The 25672-nt window shown below is 35.3% G+C and overlaps 1 protein-coding gene and 1 non-coding gene across 2 annotated transcripts; both read left to right on the top strand.

Moving 5' to 3' along the window:
- The first annotated feature begins 3788 nt into the window (after positions 1–3788).
- LOC129239824 (U2 spliceosomal RNA) lies at positions 3789–3984 on the top strand. The gene has a single exon (XR_008581951.1). It is a non-coding gene; the product is annotated as a U2 spliceosomal RNA (small nuclear RNA).
- A 9711-nt stretch (positions 3985–13695) lies between these two features.
- On the top strand, positions 13696–14555 carry LOC129238529 (uncharacterized). The gene is made up of 2 exons (XM_054873583.1): positions 13696–13893; positions 13975–14555. The coding sequence occupies exon 2, from the start codon at positions 14005–14007 to the stop codon at positions 14482–14484; it is 480 nt and encodes a 159-aa protein (XP_054729558.1). The 5' UTR covers positions 13696–13893; positions 13975–14004; the 3' UTR covers positions 14485–14555.
- Positions 14556–25672: the final 11117 nt, after the last annotated feature.

Raw genomic sequence — 25672 nt, 5'->3', positions numbered from 1 at the left:
AAGAAGTTGTTACGTTCCACTACATAGCTTTGCGAACTTATGCTTAATAAACACTTCAGGACGACCAAAATCATGGTGGCATGAAAGATAAAAGTTAGCCAAACTAATCTAATTTATTCTGGCCTAATACCACCGTGCAACAAAATGAAAAAAAATGTTTAATCCCTAGAGACTCATAGTATTTTTGTGAGAGGTTATGGAAAATGGGAAGGAATGTACTTGACAAATATTTGTATCAGCATCCTTTTGTTTTAATTTTATGCCACCATAAAATTTATAGCTCTCATTTTATATGAAATTCTGATATATTATATTATGGCAAAAATATCTGACACCATCCAAAACTATAATATTTTAAATATTTACTAATCTTACGTTAATGTTGCTTATGACTTTATCTCTAAATTAGAGTATACGGCTGGAAAATCCACTTTATTGTTTTTAATAAACAACACGGTAAAAATGGTGCACTGAGAATATGCTGATTCCTCCAAAAATATATGTATAAATACAATAAGAAAGTCAAAGTAGCAATGCGTTTAAATCCTGAAGAAATATTTAGCAATATCGTTCTCATGATTAATTTTAGCTGTATTCTTTAATTCTTTCCATGCGACCTGCAAAAGAACGCCCGAAGGCGCTTATTTTTACACTAGTGTCATCTATCAAAGTATAAGGTCTGTTGGCACAATTTGTGAACGAAAACCAAAAGAAATATATTTTTTAATCTATATACATAAATAAATAAAATATTTGGTAAATGTATTTGTTAGCTGAGTTTAAGCGGTTTTCAGACCAAAACCTGAAGAACAAATAGCAAAATAACTTCTAGTATATACATAAATGCCGCCGCAGCCGGATGAGTTGATGCGAGACTTCCATTCGGATGTGCATAGGTTCGAATCTCCATGCATGAACATGAAGTAATAGAAAAAGTCGCCCATCGGCAGGCAATGGCAAACTTCGGAGTGTTTTTCTGCCATGAAAAACCTCCTCATAAAAATCATTTGCGTTCGGAGGCGGCTTAAACACATGGTAAAAAATTTAATACGACCAAAATGAAAAATCACATCATCTTTTGTTATTTCTCAGCGTACGACGGATAAAAAACAAGAGCCCATTTTTTCACTTCCGGGTATAAAAAATTATGTGTGATTGGTGTTGTGTGTGAATTTAAGTATCTGAATTAAGGTGATTGAGAGGAATAGATAGGCGCGAAAGCATGTAAGGAACATGACCGGAAATTCTAGCACCTACAGGATGTCGTGTTGCAAGGGTTCATTACACAGTGAGTGTTTCGTACAGGTTTGCATAATAACATTCAAAGTAAGAGTAATTTTGTAAGAAAGTATAAAGCAAAATTAGATGGAGCTATTAATCAAATTTTACCGAATTATTGATATATTTTTAATAAAAATGAAGAACAAATTAGTTTCATTTTAGAAATAGCAAAAAAGCTTCGGAACATTAGTTGGATGTAGATCTTTGTGGCTCCAGAAATAAGCTTACAACAAAACTACTGTAAAGTTCATATCTACATCTGACTGACAGAATGCAAAGGTGGGGCCAATGTCAAATCGTTATTCAGTTCTCAATAAACGTGAATAAACCAGTTGATTTGCTGACGTAATCAGGGATAAAGCAGCGGTTTGTTTGCAACAGAGGTTGGCAAAATCTGAGATTTATTGGTGTTATACGAGAAAAATCAGCACACTCACTCCGCATGTTACTTCGTTGCCATTTGAACAACGACTGATTGGAAGAGCTTAAGGAAGCGTGTGAAATGCGCGGGCCTAGTTGTGTTGCCAAATATCCTATGATATACCAACCAAAGTTACTCTTACAATTTCACTTCGAATGGTCAGATCCATCATTTTCCGCCAAGTAGTACTTAAAACTCTATCATAATTTTAGGCGAAATCTCCATTAGCCCTATTCAACATTTTAGTAATCTATAATCCCGTCAGCTCCTCTGGACCCTATTAAACGATAGGATCTGTGAAATAAGATAAAGAGCGTGCGACAAAACTACATCAATATATGTAACTCCATGGTGAACAGGCATATTGAGGCGCAGCCAAGATCAGACCGTTAATGAGCTGATTAGCTGACGTCACATGGGTAATAACAGCGGCTTGTTTACGAAAAAACTGAGATTGGCTGTTGATTTACGAAACAAATCAGCACTGAACAACGATTGATTGGTCAAATGTGTGGATTGTTGGACCTGGCAGCCGAATTTACTCGCACAATTTCGTTTTCTACCATAGCGGATGACCAAATCTGGTATTTTATCTTCCAATATGGGACTCGAACCTGATTTAAAAAGAAATTTACCGGAAATAATATCAAAGGGGAACGATATGTAAAGAGGCTAGACTCAGATCCCACCGCTATTTTTACAGATGGTTCTAGTTTCAACGACAGTAGGTCGCTCACTTTCACCTAACCACTGTAGATGTTCCAGGCAGAACTGAGATTAATAAAATGGAGTGTTCTATGAATCATATCCTATATGGCCAATGAACGGCCATAACTATAACTATGGTTTGACAGTTGATAATGGCGAACTGTGTTGGGATTGCTGTTCAGCAAGGTATGTCGAGTTATGGTTTAAGGCCAGGACAACGCTTCCAAATTGTGGAAACTTTCTTTGAAAAAAAAAAAAATAAAAGTAAATCTGTTCGCGAAGTTTATAGAGCACTGGTGGCATCATCGGTTCTTTTTTTTTTTTTTTGAAGCTAGGAAGGAGCTTTCGTTACGGTGAATGGCTAGCGCTATCGCGCCATTCCTACTGAACTTTTGTTTCCAAAAATTAATCAGCTAAATTTCAACTAAATTTTGTTCCAACAAGACGAGGCGAAAGTGAGCTTAACAAGAGATGTATTGCAATATTCAAGCCATCATTGACGCCATACGGTCAGATTTAGCAGAAAAAGTAGTCAAAAATTGTATTAATCGAATAGACCATGAACTCGTAGCCGCGATGGACATATGCCGTATCATATTCAAAAATAAATGTCATGAAATTATCAACCAGGATATATAAAAGAAAAATCCTTAAAATTCTGTTTTAAAATATTATTATAATTTCTCAAGCTCTTAAAAAACATCCGATATTATAACAGCTAAACTGCTTTTGGGTAATTACAATCAATGGTAGCCTTCACATATAGAAAGCCTGAGCGACCTGGCCTCGCATTGTTGCGCCATCGTCCTATGAATAGAAAATGAAAAGACCTACTCCTGTTGAACTCTATCCATAATATAAGCTTCCAACCATCTTCTTGTTTGTATTGGAGTACTGGATCCACCTTTCCTACCTAAATGACCTCTTTGGTAAACGTATGCATAAAAAGTCCGGTTTGCCTTTATTTATAAATACTTATAGAATTTAATAACATTGTTTACGATCAGCAATGAGATCATCAAAAAAGCCAGTTTTGCAACCGTAGGAACAAATCACAAAAGCCCATTGTATATCCATTGCACATCCATACCTGCATAGGGACTTCTATATATTCATGTACAAACAAAAAGAAGATCGCAATAACACAAAAAAAATAACTTAAGGGTGAAACCATGGTGAAAAGGTTTTTATAAATCTGTCATCTTTGGGGTGAAGCGCTTGGTTTCATATCATTGACATATCCGTTCACCCTTCTTGCTGGCCGCTTGCTATTGACATAATCACATAATAAATTGCTGATTTTTACGCTGCTGTTGAAATTCTCACAGGGCTTACATGTTTTTTAATTTAAGTGCTGTACCTTGAACTGTATTAAGTTATCGCTTCTCGGCCTTATGGCTAAGATCAAAGTGTAGTCTGTTCTTATCAGCTTAACATCTGATAGATTCTCCATAGGAGAACAACAAATGTTAAACTGATTTTTGGAAATAGACGGAGTGTTTTAGGAGCTTGCTCCACCTCTGTCTCGGGTTGGCCCAGTATTGCAGTATCACTGGGATTTTGGCCCAATTTATTGAATAAATACCATTTGAATACAATGGGGGAACCTGAAAACAACATAGGGTTTTTGTTTTTGTTGTATTAGTGCACTAGGCCCTGCCAGTACAGTGTAGTCACCAATCCTCCTCGTCTAACTCATCTAACGGTAGGCCCAGGAAACCTACAGTTTGAACAAATTTGGTTCAGTATGAGAGAGAGGGGTTAGGGTGGGTTTAAGAGAGCATGTGAATAGGTGGTTAGTATCGTACGGTGTACCTTTTCATACCGGACATATATGGAAAATGTCGGGGTGGATTCTGGAGAAGTAGTAGTTTAACTTGCTACAAAATCCAGATCGTGATTGAGCCAAAGTTACGCGGGTCTCACGTGGCAGTTGAGTGTCTGCAATAAGTGATGGGGGTTGATAACGGCATTCGGGGGTCGGCAGTTTAGGAAGGTGGTAAAATTCTGACGCTGAATGTCGTTTAATGTCTGTCTATGTATATACTGTCCGGGTCCAGTAGTTACTGTTGTGGTCTGACTGGTTCCTTGATAATTCTTGGCAAACACAAACATGATAAGTTCCATGAGAGGTTACCATTATAGTTAGGGTAGTGCTGGTGGAGGGGTTGTCTGAGTGACACAGCCCAGACACAATTAGCACAAAAGATGCCATTTTGACCACAACTTTTTTATTAGTCGAACCATCTTTATTTGACTATGAATCTTCCTATGTCGTATATTTTATTTTCTGCAATTTCTTCCAAGCTAACTATCGAGAATTCCCCCAGCATCCTATGTCGTAGACTACTTAGAATTGGGCACTGCTTCCTTAGATTCCTCTTAACCTTTTTCATCTACCGGTGTACTGCCACCTCCACTTCCTGGCATGGGCTTCCAAAGGCCAGTGATCCGTTATTATTGACGTAATTCTGGATATGTCTGCTTGTGGCTTTCTTACCAACTCGTCAGTTCTGGATTTGTTGAAATTGGGTCTTGTGTGTTTAGTTATTTTGCACGTATCCGTGTTAGTCTATCTGTAAACGGCCTGTTTCTGGAAAAGCGAGTAGACCACGCCGTGAGTGTAAGGACTGCGCAAAAGTGGTTTTCAATATTCCGAAGTGGTAACTGCGACGTGGAGGATGCCCCGCGCGCTGGTCGTCCTGAAGTCTTTAACTCCGACGCCTTGCTCGAACTCGTGCAAACGGAGCGAAATTTGGTAGTCGATATGATAGCTCAGAGGTTAAATTCATCGCATGGAACAGTTCACAGACATCTGGTTCAGTTGGTAAAGGTTTCAAAGCTGGGGAAATGTGTTCCGCATAGACTTTCCGTCGCGAATTTTCAGCAGAGAGTGAATGTGTGTTCTCAGCCGCTGCAACGGCTTGAAAATGATAGTTTTTTTAACCGTATCGTTACTGGTGATGAAAAATGGGTCCTTTACAATAATCCTGTTCGCAAACGCCAATGGTTAGATAAAGATGAAGCACCAGAACCGACCCCTACAGATGGCCTTCACCCCAAGAAGATTCTCCTGTCTATTTGATGGGATGTGGGCGGTATTGTTTATTATGAACTTCTGGAACCAAACCAGACGATAACTGCTGATTATTATTCACATCAGCTATCAAACCTGAATGAGACACTTAACAAAAATCGACCGTCTTTAGTGAATAGACGCAAAGTTTTGTTTGTGATTATCACCTTTTCCGTGGACTTCAATTCCATATGAGTAACAAGAACTACTCCTCAAAAGAAACTATAAAAAGGGATACCGAAGCGTATTTTGGCTCCAAATTTTTTGAGCAGGGAATTATAAAGTTGCCTAAACGTTTGGAAGACATTGTAAATAATGAAGGAAAATATATTATTGATTAATAAATACTTTAAACATCTTTTTTATTAATTTTAAAACCACCTTTAAAAACGCACGAACTTATGGACTGACCTGAAAAAATACTTACACTAGTCCACGAAAAGTATGCTGGACGTTTCTGGGCTCATCGCATTAGTTGTGAAATGTGCAAGGGAAAGAAAGCGTAAAAAAATGTTACCTCTATAATCATACTGATTCTTTTAATATTAGAAAAGTGTCCATAAATTTTATTGGGTCAAGTGAAAATATGCAGCACGAAAGATTTCTAGTCCAATTTATTTGGAAATTCCATCTGAAAGATGTCTAAACATATTTTTTTCCATTTATGTTTTTCCTTTTTACTGTCATAAGGTTTACGCCACCTGTCGGCATTAGCAAAACACCAACATAAAATTCGGGCACGAGCAAAAATAAAGAGATTTGTATTATACGATTTTATGTTAAGTATACACGTGTGCGACAGGCTTTTTTATTTTTAGAGGCAGGCCTTTTAGCAAATTTGAAATGCCGCACAATTGGGGCAATAGTAGACAGCGATTGAACACATCTGTGGTATGAGATTATTTCAAATGCAAAAGTTTATTACTATAGCTTTCTGTACAAAACAGCCAATTCAATAAACCAATAAAATCGATTCGGCAAAGAAAATATTTATTTTAATAGTTTTTCGTAGAAAAGAAAGTTTAATCTTTTTCAAAAGGCAACTTGTTAACAGGATTTAATACGAATATTAAAACTCCTTCCATTTATGGACCAACATCAAGGCGCACACCACAAATATGACGAGGAGCTCGTCCAAATATCTAACAGAAGTGTACGCGCCAATTATTTATTTATTTATATAAATGTCAAACGCGTTGTTTGCAAAATTTTTTAATTCTTAACTATAAAATTATTGATTGGGTATTAAATAGATTTTCTGAGAGTTTTAATAGAAAAACTTCCAATTATTTCAATTTTAAAGCCTTTATTAGTTACAAATGTATGCAGTCATTTCAAATAAAAACAATTTCTTTAAACTTTATGTTTTTTCAACCTCTAACAGTTAATAAATTTTTAGTATAAGCTAACGCAACACCTCACATTCCTCAACCAAAATATGATGGTAACCCAACACCCCACATGCGCAACGTTTTAGCTAACGCAACAGTTCACACACCTGAACCAAAATATGCCGGTAACCCAACACTCCACACGCGCAACGGTTTTGAAGAGATACCAGAGCAGCGATTGGCGTTTCCGTGGGAAACGCCTATTCAGCAAAGTATGGGTCACGTTGCTGGCACACGGGCTTAGCTTTAGTATTAGAGTTAAGAATAATTGTAAGTTCAGTTGTAAATTTAGTTTCAACGAATAAAGACCGTTCACCGGATAAAAATTGTTTTTTTTAAAACAACCGTGACCGGGTAAATTAACTGGCGCCCGAGCAGGGACCGATAGTGCGCTAATCCCGTTAGAACAAACGCGAACGTTAACGTGTCGTACGAAATACATAGAATATAAGTGTTGTATAAGTGTTAACGGCGGAACTGTCGGTCCCGAAAAAAAAACGCGAGTGTAGAGAACGAGGCCCCCAAGTAGCTGCAGGACGAACTGCAGAGGAAAAGGACGGCAACGGATGCCAAGCCGCTCTGCCCGCACCCAGGACCCCATAAAAGAGGAGATGTCGCTGGATTCAATCATACTAATGTAAGATTACATATTAAGTATCTATAAAATTAAGTATATAATTAAGTATTATAAAATTGAAACCTTTTAAATAATTCGTTAAAGAATCAAGAGAAATTCTAAAGTGAAAAAAAAAAATCTAGAAAAGAAAATTCATATTAATAAAAATTTTGTAAGTTTAAGAAAATTGATGCATTTAAACAAAAGTGAAAAAAAAAAATCTAGAAAAGAAAATTCATATTAATAAAAATTTTGTAAGTTTAAGAAAATTGATGCATTTAAATAAAAGTGAAGAAGAAATCTAGAAAGAAAAATTCATAGAAATTTTGAAAATTAATGCAACAAAAAAAAAGGTGAAAAAAAAAAAAAAATCTAGAAAGGAAAATTTTTTAAATTTAAAAGTAAATACAAAATGCCTGACGATAACATACCTTCGATACTCCGACCTTCCGTGCTGAACACTGGCACCGCGGCCAGCAGTAGTGCAATGACAGGATTAGAAGAGACAATCCGTAGAGTAGTAAAAAATATTTTTGAAAGTGAAGGACAGAAGCTAGTGAACAATCTAGTGAACCCTAACTACGAATTCCTTAATTTGAGGGACGAACCCGTAGTTGCACAAGGAACCACAGATTCGGACCGTGTCCCAGAAATAGCTAGGACAATAAGAGAATTTTCAGGAAATCCAAGTGAGTTTAGCTCCTGGAAAAAAAGTATAGAGAGACTTTTAGAGTACTATGGTCAATATCAGGGGACTCCGAGATATTTCGGGATACTCATGACAATAAGGAACAAAATTGTAGGTCATGCAGACGAAGTTTTGGAATCTTATAATATTCCATTAAATTGGACGGCTATTCGCTCTTGTTTAACTTGGCACTATGCTGATAAACGAGATCTAAAACTCTCGAGTACCAACTTTGTAGCTTGGTTCAGGGACGTTTACAGATTCGGGATTTTTATCAACTAGTTTATTCCCACCTGTCCTTAATATTAAACAAAATATCTTGCATGGAGGAGAGCCCAGAAGCTATAAGAGTCTTAACGAACATGTATAGAGAAAAAGCTCGAGATGCCTTCATAAATGGACTCAACGGCGATATGCCAAGGCTTCTAGCGGTAAAGGAACCAAAGGACCTCCCACATTCACTTCATCTATGTGAAATCCTCGAAAACCAAGTAAACTTTTCCCCTCATAATAGGTCAAATAGACAGGCACCTCCAGCACCTGTAAAGTTAAATGGACAAAGGAATATGCCTCTAAATACGCGAGCATCCTACCATATTCCTCGACCATATTACCCACAACAAACCCCTCCACCTCTACCACCCAGAAATATGTCACAGTACTACCAAAGGACTTCACCTGCTCAATTTGGTTGGAATACACAACGAACTTCTCAACAGTATCCTACATCCTTTCAACCGCCAACTCAACCATGGCTTTCTCAACCTTACCCTCAGGTCAGAAATACATTCACACCCCCTCGCCCAGTAGCTGCAAAACCATTACCGAGACCGGAACCCATGGAAATTGATCATTCCATGCAATCTAAGGCAATTAATTACATGAATAGACCAGGACCAAGTAAACCAGCTGAAAAGAGGCCATCCAACACTTCTCATCAAATACCATACAAGTTTCAGAGGAACTTTCATATTGAAAGTGAACGGCAACAACAGGAAGTCCAACAGGAAGGATACGAACAAGAATGTGTACCTACAATGGACGAATATGAGACGGCATTGAATCATGGATATAATCCGCAGTTGTCTCAGGAACATGAAACCTCAGCTGACTTTACGGATATACATTTTTTAGAATGACGTGTTCTTCGTTACCGTACATAGAGTGTCGGACGAAGAACGGAAAAATCATTAAGATATTACTAGATACTGGTTCTAGTAAGAATTATATTCAGCCAAATCTTGTTTTAAAGCCTCTTCTTAATGAACAACCTTTCTTCGCAAACTCCATAGCCGGAAAAATAGAAATCACCCATCACACCTTGGTAAATCTTTTCGGGAAAAATGATACAAATTTAAAATTCTTCCTACTCCCAACATTAAATTCTTTCCACGGAATTCTTGGTAACGATAGTCTAAGAGACTTGTCTGCTATTATAAATATCCACGATAATACACTAAAAATTGGTAACAATACAGTTATTAAAATTAAACAAAAATTCTCAGCGGACGTTAATAAAATTGATATTAGGACTGAACACATGACATTGCAGCAGAAAAATGACATAAATTATTTAACAAGAAAATATTCCAAATTATTTTCGGAACCCAATGCAAAGCTTACCTATACCACCACGGTAGTTGGGGAAATTAAGACTCTTTCGGACAGCCCAATTTATTCCAAATATTATCCCTATCCTTTAGCTATGAGAGACTTTGTAACCCAAGAGATTGAAACCTTACTAAGAGATGGAATCATTAGACGATCAAGATCTGCATACAACTCACCTATTTGGGTAGTACCTAAAAAACTAGACGCCTCCGGACAGAAAAAATATAGACTTGTTATCGATTACCGAAAATTGAATGCAGTGACAGTAGCGGACAAATACCCTATACCTGAAATAAATGAAATAATCTCGCAACTAGGAAGTAGCCAATTTTTCTCTGTTCTCGACCTGAAAAGCGGCTTCCACCAAATTCCTTTGAAGGAATCTGACATGGAAAAGACAGCTTTTTCAGTCAATAATGGGAAGTATGAATTTACAAGACTCCCATTCGGCTTGAAAAATGCACCAGCCATTTTCCAGCGTGCCCTTGATGACATACTTAGGGATCACATTGGAAAAATCTGTTATGTCTATATAGACGACATAATAGTACTTGGTAAGGACGAACGTAGCCACTTAGAGAATTTAGAAACCATTTTCCGAACACTCGAAAACGCTCGAATGAAAGTACAGTTGGATAAGTGTGAATTTTTTAAGGACGAAGTAGAGTTTCTAGGTGTAGTAATATCACGAAATGGTATTAAGACAAATCCTAACAAAGTAAAAGCCATCCAGGATTTTCCTTATCCCAGGACGTTGAAAGATCTGAGATCATTTCTTGGATTATCAGGTTACTACCGACGATTTATACGAGACTACGCTAAATTAGCAAGACCACTGACTTCACTCCTTAGAGGAGAAGACGGACGAGCTTCAAAAACTAACTCCAGTAAAAAGTTAATCACGCTGAATAATAATGCCAAGCAAGCTTTCCATCAAATTAAAACTTCATTAATATCTGAGGAAGTTATACTCACATACCCAGATTTCAAAAAAGAATTCCATCTGACAACCGACGCATCAAACTATGCGTTAGGTGCTGTTTTAGAACAATCCGGTAAACCTATTACGTTCATATCTAGATCCTTATCAAAGACAGAAGAGAATTACGCCGCCAATGAGAAGGAAATGTTGGCGATAATTTGGGCATTGAACACGCTACGGAATTATCTCTACGGTTCAGCCAAAGTAATAATTTACACCGACCACCAACCCCTTACGTTTGCTTTAAGCAATAAAAATCATAACGCAAAAATGAAAAGATGGAAATGCATTTTAGAAGAGTATAATTATGAAATCTACTATAAACCTGGTAAAACTAATGTCGTGGCAGACGCTCTTTCAAGACCACCTAAATCCGAGGTAAATACCCTCACGACAACAGACCATAGTGACGAAAGCTCTGCTCATATCCTCATACCTGCTACAGAAGCCCCAATAAACGCATTTAAGAATCAGTTATTTTTACTAGTCGGAAATGAAAACAACTACACTTTTGAACTGCCTTTCCCCAGTTTTCACAGACATACTATAACCAAAACACACTATTCCACCCAGGATTTAATAGACATTTTTAAACAACGTTTAGACCCAGCACTTGTTAACGGACTCTACACAACAGAAAATATTATGGGTAAAATTCAAGAAATGTATCCACTACATTTCAGAAACATTAAAATCCGTTTTACACAAACTTTATTACAGGATATCACAAACGAAACCGAACAAGAAGAAATAATACTAACAGAGCACCAACGAGCCCATAGAAATAGCCGTGAGAATAAAATTCAAATTCTAAAAAAATACTATTTCCCTAGCATGAACTCCAAAATAGAGAAAAAGGTCAAACAGTGCTCAACTTGCCTTCAGCAAAAATACGATAGACACCCCCCAAAGCCAGAAATCCAAGCCACCCCGATTCCACAAAACCCTGGAGAAATCGTCCATATAGACATTTACTCCACAGAAAAAAGGTTCATTCTCACTTCTGTTGACAAATACTCCAAATACGCACAAGTAAAAATAATCCCATCCCGAGCAGTAGAGCACATAAAAGATCCAATACGTGAACTAATGATTGCATTTGGAATTCCCAAACTTGTTGTAATCGACAATGAGAAATCACTGAACTCTGCCTCAATTTCATCACTATTGAAGGATCAAATGAACATCGAAGTATATGTTACACCGCCTTACGCTAGCACGACAAACGGACAAGTAGAGAGATTTCACTCTACTCTCTCTGAAATTATGAGATGCCTAAAATCCGACAACAATAGTCTGACTTTCGAGGAACTACTTTTTAAATCTGTTAAAGAATACAACTCGACAATTCATTCAACCACCAAGAAAAAACCCTTAGAAACATTTTTCGGTACCAGAGTTACCACAGACCCCCAAGAGTTAGAAAGACATAGACAACAAAATATAGAATTACTTACAAAGAAGCAAATAAAGGACCTTGACTATCACAATAAAAACAGGAAAAAAACGAAAGATTACTCCGTAGGTGAAGAGATATTTGTCAAAATAAATAAAAGATTAGGCTCCAAACTATCATCAAGATACAAGAAAGAAATAGTTGCAGAAAATAATAGGACTACAGTCAAAACCCAATCAGGCCGAACTGTTCACAAAAGTAATATCAGAAGTTAACCTTACCACCCAAAGCGTACTTGGTTCACCAGGCCTCATAACAAGAAGGAAAATCACCAAAAAAAAAAAACAACACAAAAAAGGAAAAAGAAAAAGAAAAGGACAAAGAAAAAAAAAATATTTTAATTATAGAAAATTAAACTGAATTTCTTCATATTAATTTAAATTCGCATCCATCGAATTGAATTAATTTCAAGAAATTAAACCAAATTTAGTTCTATTAAATTGAATTAATTTTGATACAATTAAAATCAAAGGAATTTTAATATGATTAAATTTAATTTGAAAATAATTAATGTAATCTTTAGCGAATAGGAAAAATCGAGTAAAATGCCATAGGCATTCGATCATTAGATAATAGGGAAAATCGAGTAAAATGCCATAGGCGTTCGATCATTAGATAATAGGGAAAATCGAGTAAAATGCCATAGGCGTTCGATCATTAGATAATAGGGAAAATCGAGTAAAATGCCATAGGCATTCGATCATTAGATAATAGGGAAAATCGAGTAAAATGCCATAGGCGTTCGATCATTAGATAATAGGGAAAATCGAGTAAAATGCCATAGGCGTTCGATCATTAGATAATAAGAAAAATCGTTATAAATGCCATAGGCCAACGATAGAAATTTAAAAATTAGATAAATAACTATAGGTCCATAATTATAACCTTTTTATTAAAAAAATATTGGAAATTTGCTAGAAAATAACGATAGACAAGTAATAATAAACAAAAAATTTTTAGATAAAATAAATGAAGCAAGTAATAACACAAATGAAATACTTAAAAACTTAAAAAATAATGAAAATGTAAAATTAGAACTAGGTCTTAAAATTAAATATAAATTACAATTAATTAAGGAAGAGCTTATTAATATTGAATACGCCTGAATGCCCAATGTAAGCAAAATCAAATATTGTTAATTCATTTATATTGTCGAATCTAGAAATAAGCACAATTGAAAAAATTATTGGAAAAGAAGAAATACCTTACATTAATATTGAAGAAGAACTAGAATTTACCGATATAAGAATAGCCTCAAATGGCACTTCTATAATTTATATTCTAAGCTTACCTACTACTAATAAAGAAACTTGTGAAAAGATAATACTCAAAGGAGTAAAAAAGGAAAATAAAATTAATAAAATTGATTATGAAAAAATAATAAAATGTAAAACGAAAATATACGGACTAAAAAAGGAATGTAGAGCATATAATAAAATAACAATTTGTTATAGAAATAAATAATAATAGCTGTATTAGTAATCTTATAAATAGTAGACGCCCAAATTGCACGCTTATCAACGCTGACCACATTAGCAACCTAGAAGAAGTACAACCCGGAATACTATTTTTGAACAATTATAATGGTTTAATCGAAATAGATGGCAAATCAATAGAACTGAATGGAACATTTATAATCCAACACCACAACTCCACTATCAAGGTGCAAAACAAAAATTTCTACGTACATGAAATTAGTAATTTACAACCTCTTCCACCTGTTCTACAAAAACGAAACCCGAAGACGCCATTCGAAGAAATATTATCCTTGCAGATGATGAAAGGTCTCCAAATACAAAATTTGAAGAAGCTGGAGACGATCAACAAAATCAATAAAGTGGGTTTAACCTCCAATACAGCACTCACAATATCCATAATAATAGCTGTCATACTACTTGCACTTAAAATTTTTGGAAAAAGAAAGCCGAAGGACTTTCAAAGGAATTGTAATAAACCAAACGCCCTTGGTACTCCTGAATCTACGGAGATGCGAACAGGGACGTCCGCACTTGAGGAGGGAGGAGCTAACGCAACACCTCACATTCCTCAACCAAAATATGATGGTAACCCAACACCCCACATGCGCAACGTTTTAGCTAACGCAACAGTTCACACACCTGAACCAAAATATGCCGGTAACCCAACACTCCACACGCGCAACGGTTTTGAAGAGATACCAGAGCAGCGATTGGCGTTTCCGTGGGAAACGCCTATTCAGCAAAGTATGGGTCACGTTGCTGGCACACGGGCTTAGCTTTAGTATTAGAGTTAAGAATAATTGTAAGTTCAGTTGTAAATTTAGTTTCAACGAATAAAGACCGTTCACCGGATAAAAATTGTTTTTTTTAAAACAACCGTGACCGGGTAAATTAACTTATACAAGTGCAACACTACCCATCACTCGACTGTTTTCAAGAATTTCCCTGAGAAATATCTCTGATTAGGTCCCACAACTTTTTACTGAGAGAGAGCCTAAGTTACTCTCACGAAAGTGCACTCAATTTCTTGTATGTAACTTCTAATTAAAATCTGCTCATCTCATTCTTGCTGCATCGCGGTTATTTTATTCTGAAATACTACTTTGGGAAAAAAGTAATCTATTGTTTTTGCGTAAAATTTTTGCGCAAATAGTTTAAAACGGTTTTATAGTCTTTCTTTTGCTCTTTCGACTATTTCTGTGATTTTATCGACATTTTTGACGTTATCAACATTTTCTTTAGCATTAAAAATGCCTGAACGGAATCGACGAAACCAAAATTGCACGCAGCTGTTACAATATCGGTTTCATAAACAACATTCCCAATTTCAGCTGCCTGGCTTGCATTTTCGCCTTTATCAAAGAAAAACTGTAAAATGTACAGAATTTCCTTTTTGCTGACTTCCATTGCTGACACCCTCTAACTCATAACTGAATGGAACAAACAAAAAACAGTAAAAGAATTTTTTTATTGTGAAATGTCGTCTTGACAACGAGCATAAACTTTACATTACGGGATATCGATCAACACAGCCATCTACCGAGAAAATTATGGATGTCTTTTTCCCCAAACTATTGTAATATAAGTTATATTCAATATTTTTATACGAAAAAACTATGCAACGCGAGTTTCCTACAATTTGTTTCATTTTATTTATATTTCCAGCAGTTTAACGTTCAGCTGAGAATTCCAAAGTACTTTCCTTGAAATTATTCCCAAAATTGCCCTGTTGTACTACGCAACACTACTACTCAGCCAGGTGTATTTATAATTTCGCGATTGTACAAATTAGCGTTGGACGATGACAACATCCGATGAAGCAACGCTTAGAGTGTTCGAGAGAAAGAATCTGCGTAAGATTTTTGGACCTTTGCACGTTGGCAACGGCGAATATCGCAGACGATGGAACGATGAGCTGTATGAGCTTTACGACGACATAGACATAGCGCAGCGAATAAAGATCCAGCGGCTACGTTGGCTGGGTCATGTCGTCCGAATGGATACAAACGCTCCGGCTTTGAAAGTATTCGATGCGGTACCAGCTGGTGGTAGCAGAGGAAGAGGAAGACCTCCTCTGCGTTGGAAAGATCAGGTGGAGAAGGACTTGGCTTCACTTGATGTGTCCAATTGGCGCCGGTTAGCACGAGAAAGAAACGAATGGCCCGCTTTGTTAAACTGGGCCAAAATCGCGTAAGCGGTTATCGCGCCAATTAAGAAGAAAAGAAGAAGAAGAAATTAGCGTCACTATTGGTATAAAACTTGACTCTTTTTGGGGGCAGTTTTGCACCATCAAGAAAGTGTTGCACTTACCTAAAACGGTACAACACAACACGTTCATATTCATGAAGTATGATCACTTCTGGTGAATAGCTGTGGGTGTACAGTAAAGTGTTAACCCCTGAAAATGATGATCAATTCACCTTACTGTTTTTTATATAGCAAGAAAGAATATATAATATATGACCTGGTCTATGAAAAGGTACCTTACATGCGAAAACAAGTTTTCGAGAAAACAGCAGTTAAAGTTTAAACTTCTAAGAACCCTTGTAACTTTTTTAAATATTAATATTTTTAATCCGGTTTGGCTTATTTCCTTCAGCATAGATCACAGTATCATTAAAATCACAGAAGCAGTGAAAAACATTTTTTTATATATAAATAAATAAGAAAAAGTTAATGCAAATCGCAGAAATCGTTTTAAAAAATAAGTTAGCTTTTGTATTTTCGTATTTGTACTTTTCTTTTTTTTTTACTTTTAACAAACTTTTAAACAAATTATGACTTTCTGGTTTTCACCATTTCCACACACTATTCGAATCAACAAAAAAGTGAAAAATGATTTTTTGACACATAAGGTACCTTTTCATAGACCGGGTCACATATAACATTTGTTTTTTTTTTCTTTAAATTTTTTGGTAAATATTAATATTAATATTTTATCATAATTACATTAAAAAATATCCATCATTACCATCGTAATGATGAAATACTACCAACCTGGAAATTATTATGACCCTTAATACTGATAACTTTGAAAGTGGTGTCACTACCACCTACCACCAATTGAACCTTATTTTTTGCAGTTTTCCCAAACTTGAGAATATGGAGTCCGAAGTAATGAGAATCCTAATGAAAATACAGCGATTATTTCCCTGCAACATTTCCGTACCAAATATTATATTTGCTATATTTTTAAATTCTTTGTTAATGGCTTCTTGTGCATGCAAAATTGTCACCGAGCCATAAATGAAAAATTGTACAGCATAAGAGGCATATTCTACCAAGGATAATTTAAAACTAGAAACTTTAATTACGTTTTTCTTAGGTGCAACGGATACTTAATTTAATTATTTTTGTATAGACGCAACAAATTTTCAAGTGTACTCTGGTTTGATAAAATATGTATGTAAATAATGCCAAATTAGAAAAATTCTAGGTCAATTTGATAAAAAATACGCTACCCTACCCACCTCATCAGCACACCCATTTTGCTATCCAGTGCTGACACACACATTTCCCCTTCGCTTAAAGTGTGAAATCTGGAAATTTCGTAATTCTCCTTCACCATTCTAATTATTTTTCTGCTTCGATTTTTTCCACATAACTCAAACTGATTTCGTAGCTCACATTCGTTCATTTATTCAGTTGTGGTGAAATAATATAACTACGTACATTCACAGCAACAATATTTTTATGTATTTTTCCTATTCGTTTGCTGCCGTATTTCGTGCAACAGTAGCATAAATTTTTAGCTGCTAATGTTTCGTTTGGTGACACTTTGTAAATTATGTCAATGTGATTCGTACAATCTCGGTTAGTAATTCATTGATTCGTTGTAAAGTCCATTCGATTCGTTGTTCGCCTCGTTATCGCCCGTTACAACTAATCACCGTGATTTATGGCTATTTGGCACATAAGAATTTGAATTTTTTTGTTAATTGCTCGGATTTACAAATTCAGAAGTAGGAATGTATGTAAAAAACAGCAGAATTTATATACAAAAATCCGGGCTGAAAAATTTAGGAAATTTTTACATGCGAAAATTTTAAATATTTTTAAGCTAAAAAATTTTGGATATACTTTTTTTCAGGTATGTACGTGTTGTAGGTTTGGTCAAGTAAGCAAAAAACTACATGAACAGAATTAAAATTGGGCCTCAAAAACTGTGCAAAAACACTCACTTCCCAAAGGTTGAGGCATAGATATGTTTACTTATCCGTAACTTTATAAATATTTTAGTCGGTGAAAAGGTGAAAAGTCATTTAGCTGCGTACAATGGCACATAAGTTTTTGCACAAATCACTAATTCCCAGCTTTCCCCATTTTTTTCGAGATATGTAGTGATTTTTTATGCCAAAATAAAAGGATCGAATGACTTAGCCGAGTCCAATGGGCTTTGATAATTTATAGTTTGTTGCAAACAGAAGCGAAAGTAATTTATACGAATTTAATTGTATATAAATACCGTTAAAAAGAGTAATCGCTCAAAACGCCTTTTTACATAAAAGAATGTACACTCATCTCTGTTTTTACAGGGTAGCTACGTTCCTTAGAAATGCGTGCAAAAAAAATTGTATAAAAAAACACATGGGACATATGAAAAATTTGGGGATAGGTTCCGCAAATTTAAAAAGTCCGGTAAGAGGGAAAACCCCTAAATATTTTCGAAAACAAAAACGTGCAAAATAAGTAATAATGAAATTTATATTAATATAGATAAATATAATATGTCGCAAAACCAATTCATTTTTACAACAAAAAAATTAAAACTAGGGTCCAGTGAAAATATAAGCCGTAAGTGCAAAACATATAAAAATTCAAAGTGAAATTTGGAAAACAATCACTTCAAACTATTGACGGCTTCTGTTGGTTTTTTCGTTGTAACAAAGCCTATTATTAGTGACTTTTTTATACTTTCTCGAGTTGTTTATGGCGCCAAGGTAGCGTTGTAGTAAAAAATATTCGCAAACAAAATAGGATGATTAATTTTGCGCCACCTTGTACAACCCTTGTTATCCAGCTAGACGCGACCTACAGATTACGTTGAAATTTTAATCCACAGTGGGACTTGGTTAGTTCTAAATTCGATGTTAAAGGTTGTTCAGCAGAACTTTGCGCTACAGCAGCGATATTCTCAACAGCAAAATCCAGTTTTTGGTCTGCCAGTCCTTTTTCTATCCTCGACGGAACCAGTTTCTTGAAATTTTTTCACCAACCTTTTCATTATCGGACAATTATTTCCAATAACAAAGTCAGAAATTTAATCTTTAAGATCGACCATTTTCATAATAAGTTTCAATAATTTGAAAGTTCTATTCTATCGTGTAAATTGGACATCTGTCTACTTCACAAATGTCAAAGAAGACATGAAAAAGGTACCGTTTAGCAGTGGTTCGAACGATTTAGTTCACATTATATGCACGCCGATGGGAGAAACCTGAAAGCTCAAATAATATGACACCCAAAATTGTTGAAAAAAAGTATTAAAAAATATATATTTTTTTGTTATACAGGAAAAATTCATAAATTTTATATGGAAATGTTGCATACAACGTTTTTAGCTTTCTATGTAATCAATTTAACTATTTAAAGAATTTCAAGTTTCAAACGACTAAATTTTCAAAAAATAATTTTAAATGCTTATGCGCACTCAATGACATTAATATGGACATCCAACGAAACAAGATATACCCTTAATAGAATTTTTTCACTTATTTTTTGTTTAAAAAACACCATCGAATACTACAGCATTAACTTTTATTGCACATAAGCTATCCAAAATTGAATCTCATCATCTCCCCAACATAAAAAAAATACCCGATTTAATCAACTTTTTTATGGCAAACGGTATTCCGGCTAGTGAAATAATCTGTGACTCATGTTATGAACTTTCCTCCGACCACTCTCTCGTACAAATCACGTTGAATAAAGCCTCACCTGACTCTCTTACCACATGCTGTCTTTACAGTAGTAAAACTGATTGGAAGTATTTACGGACGCTTGTATCCTCAGCAATTGATCTGAAGCACCCCTCAAGACCAACGCAGATATAACTAGTGCTGTAAAGCATTTTAATAGCTGCGTCCAGCAAGCAGATTGGCAATTCACTCCTTGAGTAAGCAAGCGACAACGCTCACAGACATCTCGTATTGTTAAAGAAAAACTGATAGAAAAAAGCCAGGCAAGAAAGCATTCACAACAAACCAGACACCCTGGAGACAAAAAAACTTTGAACTCGCTTACACAAGAACTCAAGGAACTTCTCAAAAATGAACGTAACTCTCAACCACAAAACTATCTCAGTAATCTTGATGCATCTTCTTTCTCAGATTACTCTCTTTGGATAGCAGCAAAAAAGTTCAAAAGGCCAGCCCTAAAATGGAAAATAACAAATGGCTAGATTAGATAAGATTAGATTTGTGGGGGGTTGGACAAGTCCAAGCAATCAGTCAGTAGACCATTGTACTACACCCGGATAGAAATCAGTAGAAATAATAGAGATAGGAAAGATGGAAGGTGGATGGTAAAACCGGATAGATTAGTTTGAGACCACTCTTCCATAAATCTCTTGGATTCATTGATGAATTTTAAGAGATCCGGAAGCGGAAGAGTATGAACTTTGTCCATACTCAGTATATCGCAACCCAATATCCTAAGTCTGATTCTGGCAAATGCAGGACAACTACAGAGAAAATGTTCTGCAGTGTCGTCATTTTCAAGACAGGATAGGCATATCGGGCTGACCACGACCCCCATGGTAGCCATATGCTGACCACAGACGTTGTGCCCTGTGATTACACCCACCAGTACTCTCAGGTCCTTCCTGCTGAGTTTTAGGAGGAAGGTCGCTGTTTTCGTGTTTGATTCTTTCACAAAGCACTTGGCTACTCTGCACGAGTTCAACTCAGACCAAATACCTCTGTGAGTAGACCTCATGAAGTCGTCAATCCATAGTTGAACCGACGCGGAATTGATACCTCGCTAAGTACTGCTCAAAAAGTTAAAGACACCCTGGAGGTCATCCAACAGATGGATTCACCCATCAAAAAATGAAGTGAAAGAAGCAGTAAATAGCTTAAAATCCAGAAAGCCCGCGGATATGTTCTCATCACTGCAGAAGTACTCAAGCTACTCCCAACAGAAAAAATATCTTTGCTCACGTAAATATACAAATGCAAAACCACTTTTTTTTCCTCCCCAATTTAAAGCTGCACTAATAAAAATGATCCTTACACCCGGAAAAAGCTCCGAAAAAGTAAAGTCTTATGGAACCATTAGCTTGTTGCCTATTACCTCAAAAGTTTTGGAGTCACTATTTCTCAAAAGAATGATGCCCATAATTGAAGACCGAAAATTAATCCCAAATCACGAATTCGCCTTCCGAAAAATACATGGTACCATCGAACAAGTACATAGACTCGTAAATAATATTCACAAAGTATTTGAACAGAAGAAGTATTGCACAACCGCTTTTCTCGACATATCTCAAGCCTACGTCCGTTTCTGGAATGATGGTTTACTCTACAAAATGAAGGCTACCCCTACCCACAAATTATTATATCTTTATCAAATGCTACCTAAAAAGTCGGCACTTTTTTCTAAAACAACGTGAAGAACAATCTCAGCTCCGGGAAAGTTTAGCTGGTGTACCCAAGGCAGTATTACGGGTCCCATCTTACACTTACTTTACGATCACGATCTACCAGTTATTGAGGAAACTATCGCCTGAACTTTTGCAGAAGGCATCGCTTTACTCGCAATTGATTATCTTCCGGATGTAGCTTGTCTTAAAGTTAAAAAATTACTTAATGATGATGGGTGCCAGGGTGGCTTTAACATTGATAACACAATGGCTTAAAGACTGGAAAATAAAATCAAATGAAACAAAATCTGTTCAAGTTACCTTTGCAAACTTCGAAGTATTTATGAGCTATTCCCATGAATCTTTCGAATATAAGCTCTCACTATACTCAGCTATCTTAAAACCATTATGGACATTTGGCATACAATTGTGGGGCACCGCAGCTAACTCAACCATCGAAGTACTCGAAAGATTCCAATCAAAAACTCTCAGAATGATCTCAACCGCCCTTTACTATATCACAAACGCACAAATTCATCGTGATCTCAAAGTTCCACAATAGCTGTAGAAAGCCTCATCACACAATATAAGACTTCAATCGCACCCAAACCCACTAATTACAGAAATTACCACCAATCCCATTTCCCATAGTTGTCTGGTAACTTATTTTGAAAATTTCGAATTTCGGTTTTTTACATATTTTGAAAGTGCGATATATTGGTAATATACTGTACAAATTTTAGACCGAAATTCGAAATATTGACGAAATTATAGCACATACATGAGAGCGGCTCGTACTTGCGCGCGCTAAGCCGCTAAAACTTTAAACGCGTTTTTCTCAAAACAACGTTTTTCCGGATGGCCGTCGTGAAAACAAATTTTCTATCTAACGGATTGAGCTGAAATATGTTTTTCTACACATCAATAGTTCTGGCGGGTAGTAGATTTAATTTATTTCGTCCCTAACTTTCCATTTTTTGGTCCGATTTCCACTTTAAAAAAAGGCAATTTTCTTACGAAGTCCGCCATTTTGTTATTTTTTGTCAAAATCATTTGATCTTACTACCCGCCAGAACGACAAGGTCACTGATTAATAAGCAATTTTTTTTTTCTGTTTCAGATGACCACAAGTGACGAAATCACGCCGGCCAGCCACTGTACCTCTTTTTTTTGCCGCTTGCTGCAGTGTACAAAAATAGTATCAAAACATTAAAAAAAAAAGAAAAATTTTTTGTACACCTTCTGATACCTTTAATAACATATCAGATAATCAAACCGATTGAATTTTATTTTCCCTTCTGAAAAATGTCCCAAACATGGCCTCAAAAAACGTGTAAATTACCAGACTACTACCTTAACAGATTGAAGAGGAAATCAACAATAGATCTCATATGCTAAGAAGCAAAAATTGAGGAATGGTTGCTCCACTGGGTGCTTTCCATACATGTCTCGAAGAGTATCTTAGATTTAAGCATAAATATTGTTAAATGTTAATAAACAGATAACAAATAAATGGATAATAAAAAAAACTTATTTGCTATTTTTTAAAAAAATTTATTTTTTTGTTTGTTTTGAGTTCATAAAATTCGCTGAAGAAGTTTATGACCACATCAAATAACTTTATTAATCTGATAATTGCCAACCATTGGGAGTAGCGAACTGGCTTCACAGTGTGCAGTTCACAAAATGTAAAGGTCACCAAAAGACAAAAACTGCATAGTTGGTTAAGATCGGCATCAACAAAGCGATTTTTATATATTTTTTTATTTCAGAAACAGCTGGTGGTTCATATCTCCCTTCTAAAAATATGCACAATTCCTATGTTTACGAGTAAAATTCTCTTAACTTCTACATCGTTTTGCTTATTTTATTTGGCTCACCTCATTTCAATATTTATACGAATCATGTACACTAATACCACGCTTCCGGATGCTCTAATTAGTATACATACTCGTTAATCTTTTCAATAAATCAGTAAAAAGAAGCCGCTGAAAATTGGATTAACCACTGGTTTCCTGCAAGAGTAGCTGTGTACGAAAGAGGGAAAAGAGGATGCGCCAATAGGCGCCAGCGGGAACAGCAGTTCTTAATCGAAGCTTTGCTCATATGTACATATGTATATGTACAAAAAATCGACTTTTTTTTTTTTCTTTACTATATCGAAAATCTTGTTCAAGGTGATAAAAAAAAATATTGTAAATATACATTAGACTGGGCCAAAAAAAATCGACTATTTTTTTTTCTTCACTATATCGAAAATCTTGTTCAAGGTGATAAAAAAAAAGATTGTGAAGATTTGAGCCCTTAATATTAATATTAAGAGGTCTATCACTTTCAATTTTAATTTTTTATTTGTGCATTCAATTTTGCGTCAAAGCTCCCAAACTACTGAGGTGAAAAAATTGTTGTATACATAGATTTTTAGTAAATTAGATTCCCTACAAAAAAGGTCTCTTTTGCCAGATGAGTCGTTTCCGAGTAATCAAGCTTTGAATATTGATGTATTTTTTTTATTTAAGTTTTTTATTTTGCAGTTCTGCAACTTATCAACAAATAAATATAAAAAAACGAACAATAAAAATTTTGTAAGGAAATTCAATTCTCTACAAAAAAGGTTTCTTAACATTTTTTTATAAAATCGCTCTTTCAAAAGTTATTCGCAATTGTAGACGAAAAAAAAATTTAATTATTGTGGTTTTCGTTGTTTAACCAATTTTTTATACTAAGTGGAACGAATTGATATTTTATTTAATTATATTAAAAATTATCATGCTGACATTCTCAATATTATCACCTAAAATAGCTAAATTTTATAAGGTATCCAAACCTATTTCCCGTTAATAGCTATTTATTATACGAAAACGTAATTTTACTTAAACTTAAATGAAAAAAGTAGATCAATGTTCAAAGCTTGATTACTCGAAAACGACTCATCTGGCAAATATTTTGAATGAGACCTTTTTTGTAGGTAATTTAATTTACTAAAAATCTATGTATACAACAATTTTTTCACGTCTGTAGTTTGGGAGCTTTGACGAAAAATTCAAAGCACAAATAAAAAATCAAAATTGAAGGTGATAGACCTCTTAATATTAAGGGCTCAAATCTTCACAATCTTTGTTTTTATCACCTTGAACAAGATTTTCGATATAGTGAAGAAAAAAAAAAGTCGATTTTTTTGGCCCAGTCTAATGTGTATACATATGTATGAATTCTTAGAAATTCTGCCTTTCATCATTTTTGACTGCTCCTAGCCACTGAAATGGTAGTAAGTATGCAGTGATTGGAGGTTGCCTTTTCAGAGCTCATCTAGGCACTAGAATTCCCGCCATATCGACTTACTTTGATTTTTCATTTCGTGCTACATATAACTGGGAACTGATTTCGATTATGTTTTAATAAAAAAAACTGGTTAAGAATTAACAAAATAGCGTGCGTAAAAAATTCTCACTCACGTTTCCAATTCAAGATGCAAGGCAAACGATTTGGTTTGTAAGAAATTATGTTAATTATAAATTTTACTATTGCTGTATACACATAGAGCATACATACATACATATGTATGCTCATATGTGTAACGTCGAAGCTCTCGCTTGAGGTTAACGACGTCGAATTTTTACACATTCATATTGGCCGCTCAAACTATTTCTTTAGACTTTTTGTGTCCACAGCATCAACTACAACTCAATTAAGTGACCATCAAACAGTTTATTAAAAATGCATTTGTCTCTTTTCGTGAGTATGTGTCACATACGAAGGTATAACAAAAGTTAGATGAATATTCAAAAGGCCGCCTGCGGTGCATGGCGGAAGACACCACTCGGTGGTGCAGGCGCTTAGAGATTAAATTACAAGCATAACATTAAAATAACAGTCACTGAATGTCAGCGAAAAAACCATGGTTTTATCTGTATTTAATTCTCATCGTATCAGAATATTCTAGCTTAGATGTACATATGTATGAATGTATGTTGAGTAAAAAATATCTCCATTAAAATCATGAAATATTAAAATTGGTCAGCTGGCAAGGCTTAGTATTCCATACAGCTTTTGAAGTAAGGCTTAGGCTCTCCGCACATGGCTCACAACTTAATCTATTGTCTCGATGCCTCTTTGCTGCACACCTGTGTTTATAAGAGAAACCGAGAAACCGCACGCAAGTCATCCGCAGCGCATACTCACTCGTACTTGTCACAACTTGCATGCAGCATAACGCCTACTAATAGGCGACGCTTTTGGTGAAGTACGATTAAAATTACTGATTAAATTCATTCGATCGCTTATACAATAATTTCTTTATTTTATTATATAAACCACTTATCACATGGGCTTATTGACAATTGTTTGATCATTTATTTGTTTTTTTTTTTTAATAATATTTC

Source organism: Anastrepha obliqua, chromosome 2, assembly GCF_027943255.1.
Source record: "Anastrepha obliqua isolate idAnaObli1 chromosome 2, idAnaObli1_1.0, whole genome shotgun sequence".
Classification (NCBI taxonomy): Eukaryota; Metazoa; Arthropoda; class Insecta; order Diptera; family Tephritidae; genus Anastrepha; species Anastrepha obliqua.
This window is presented reverse-complemented; position numbering and strand designations above follow the sequence as displayed.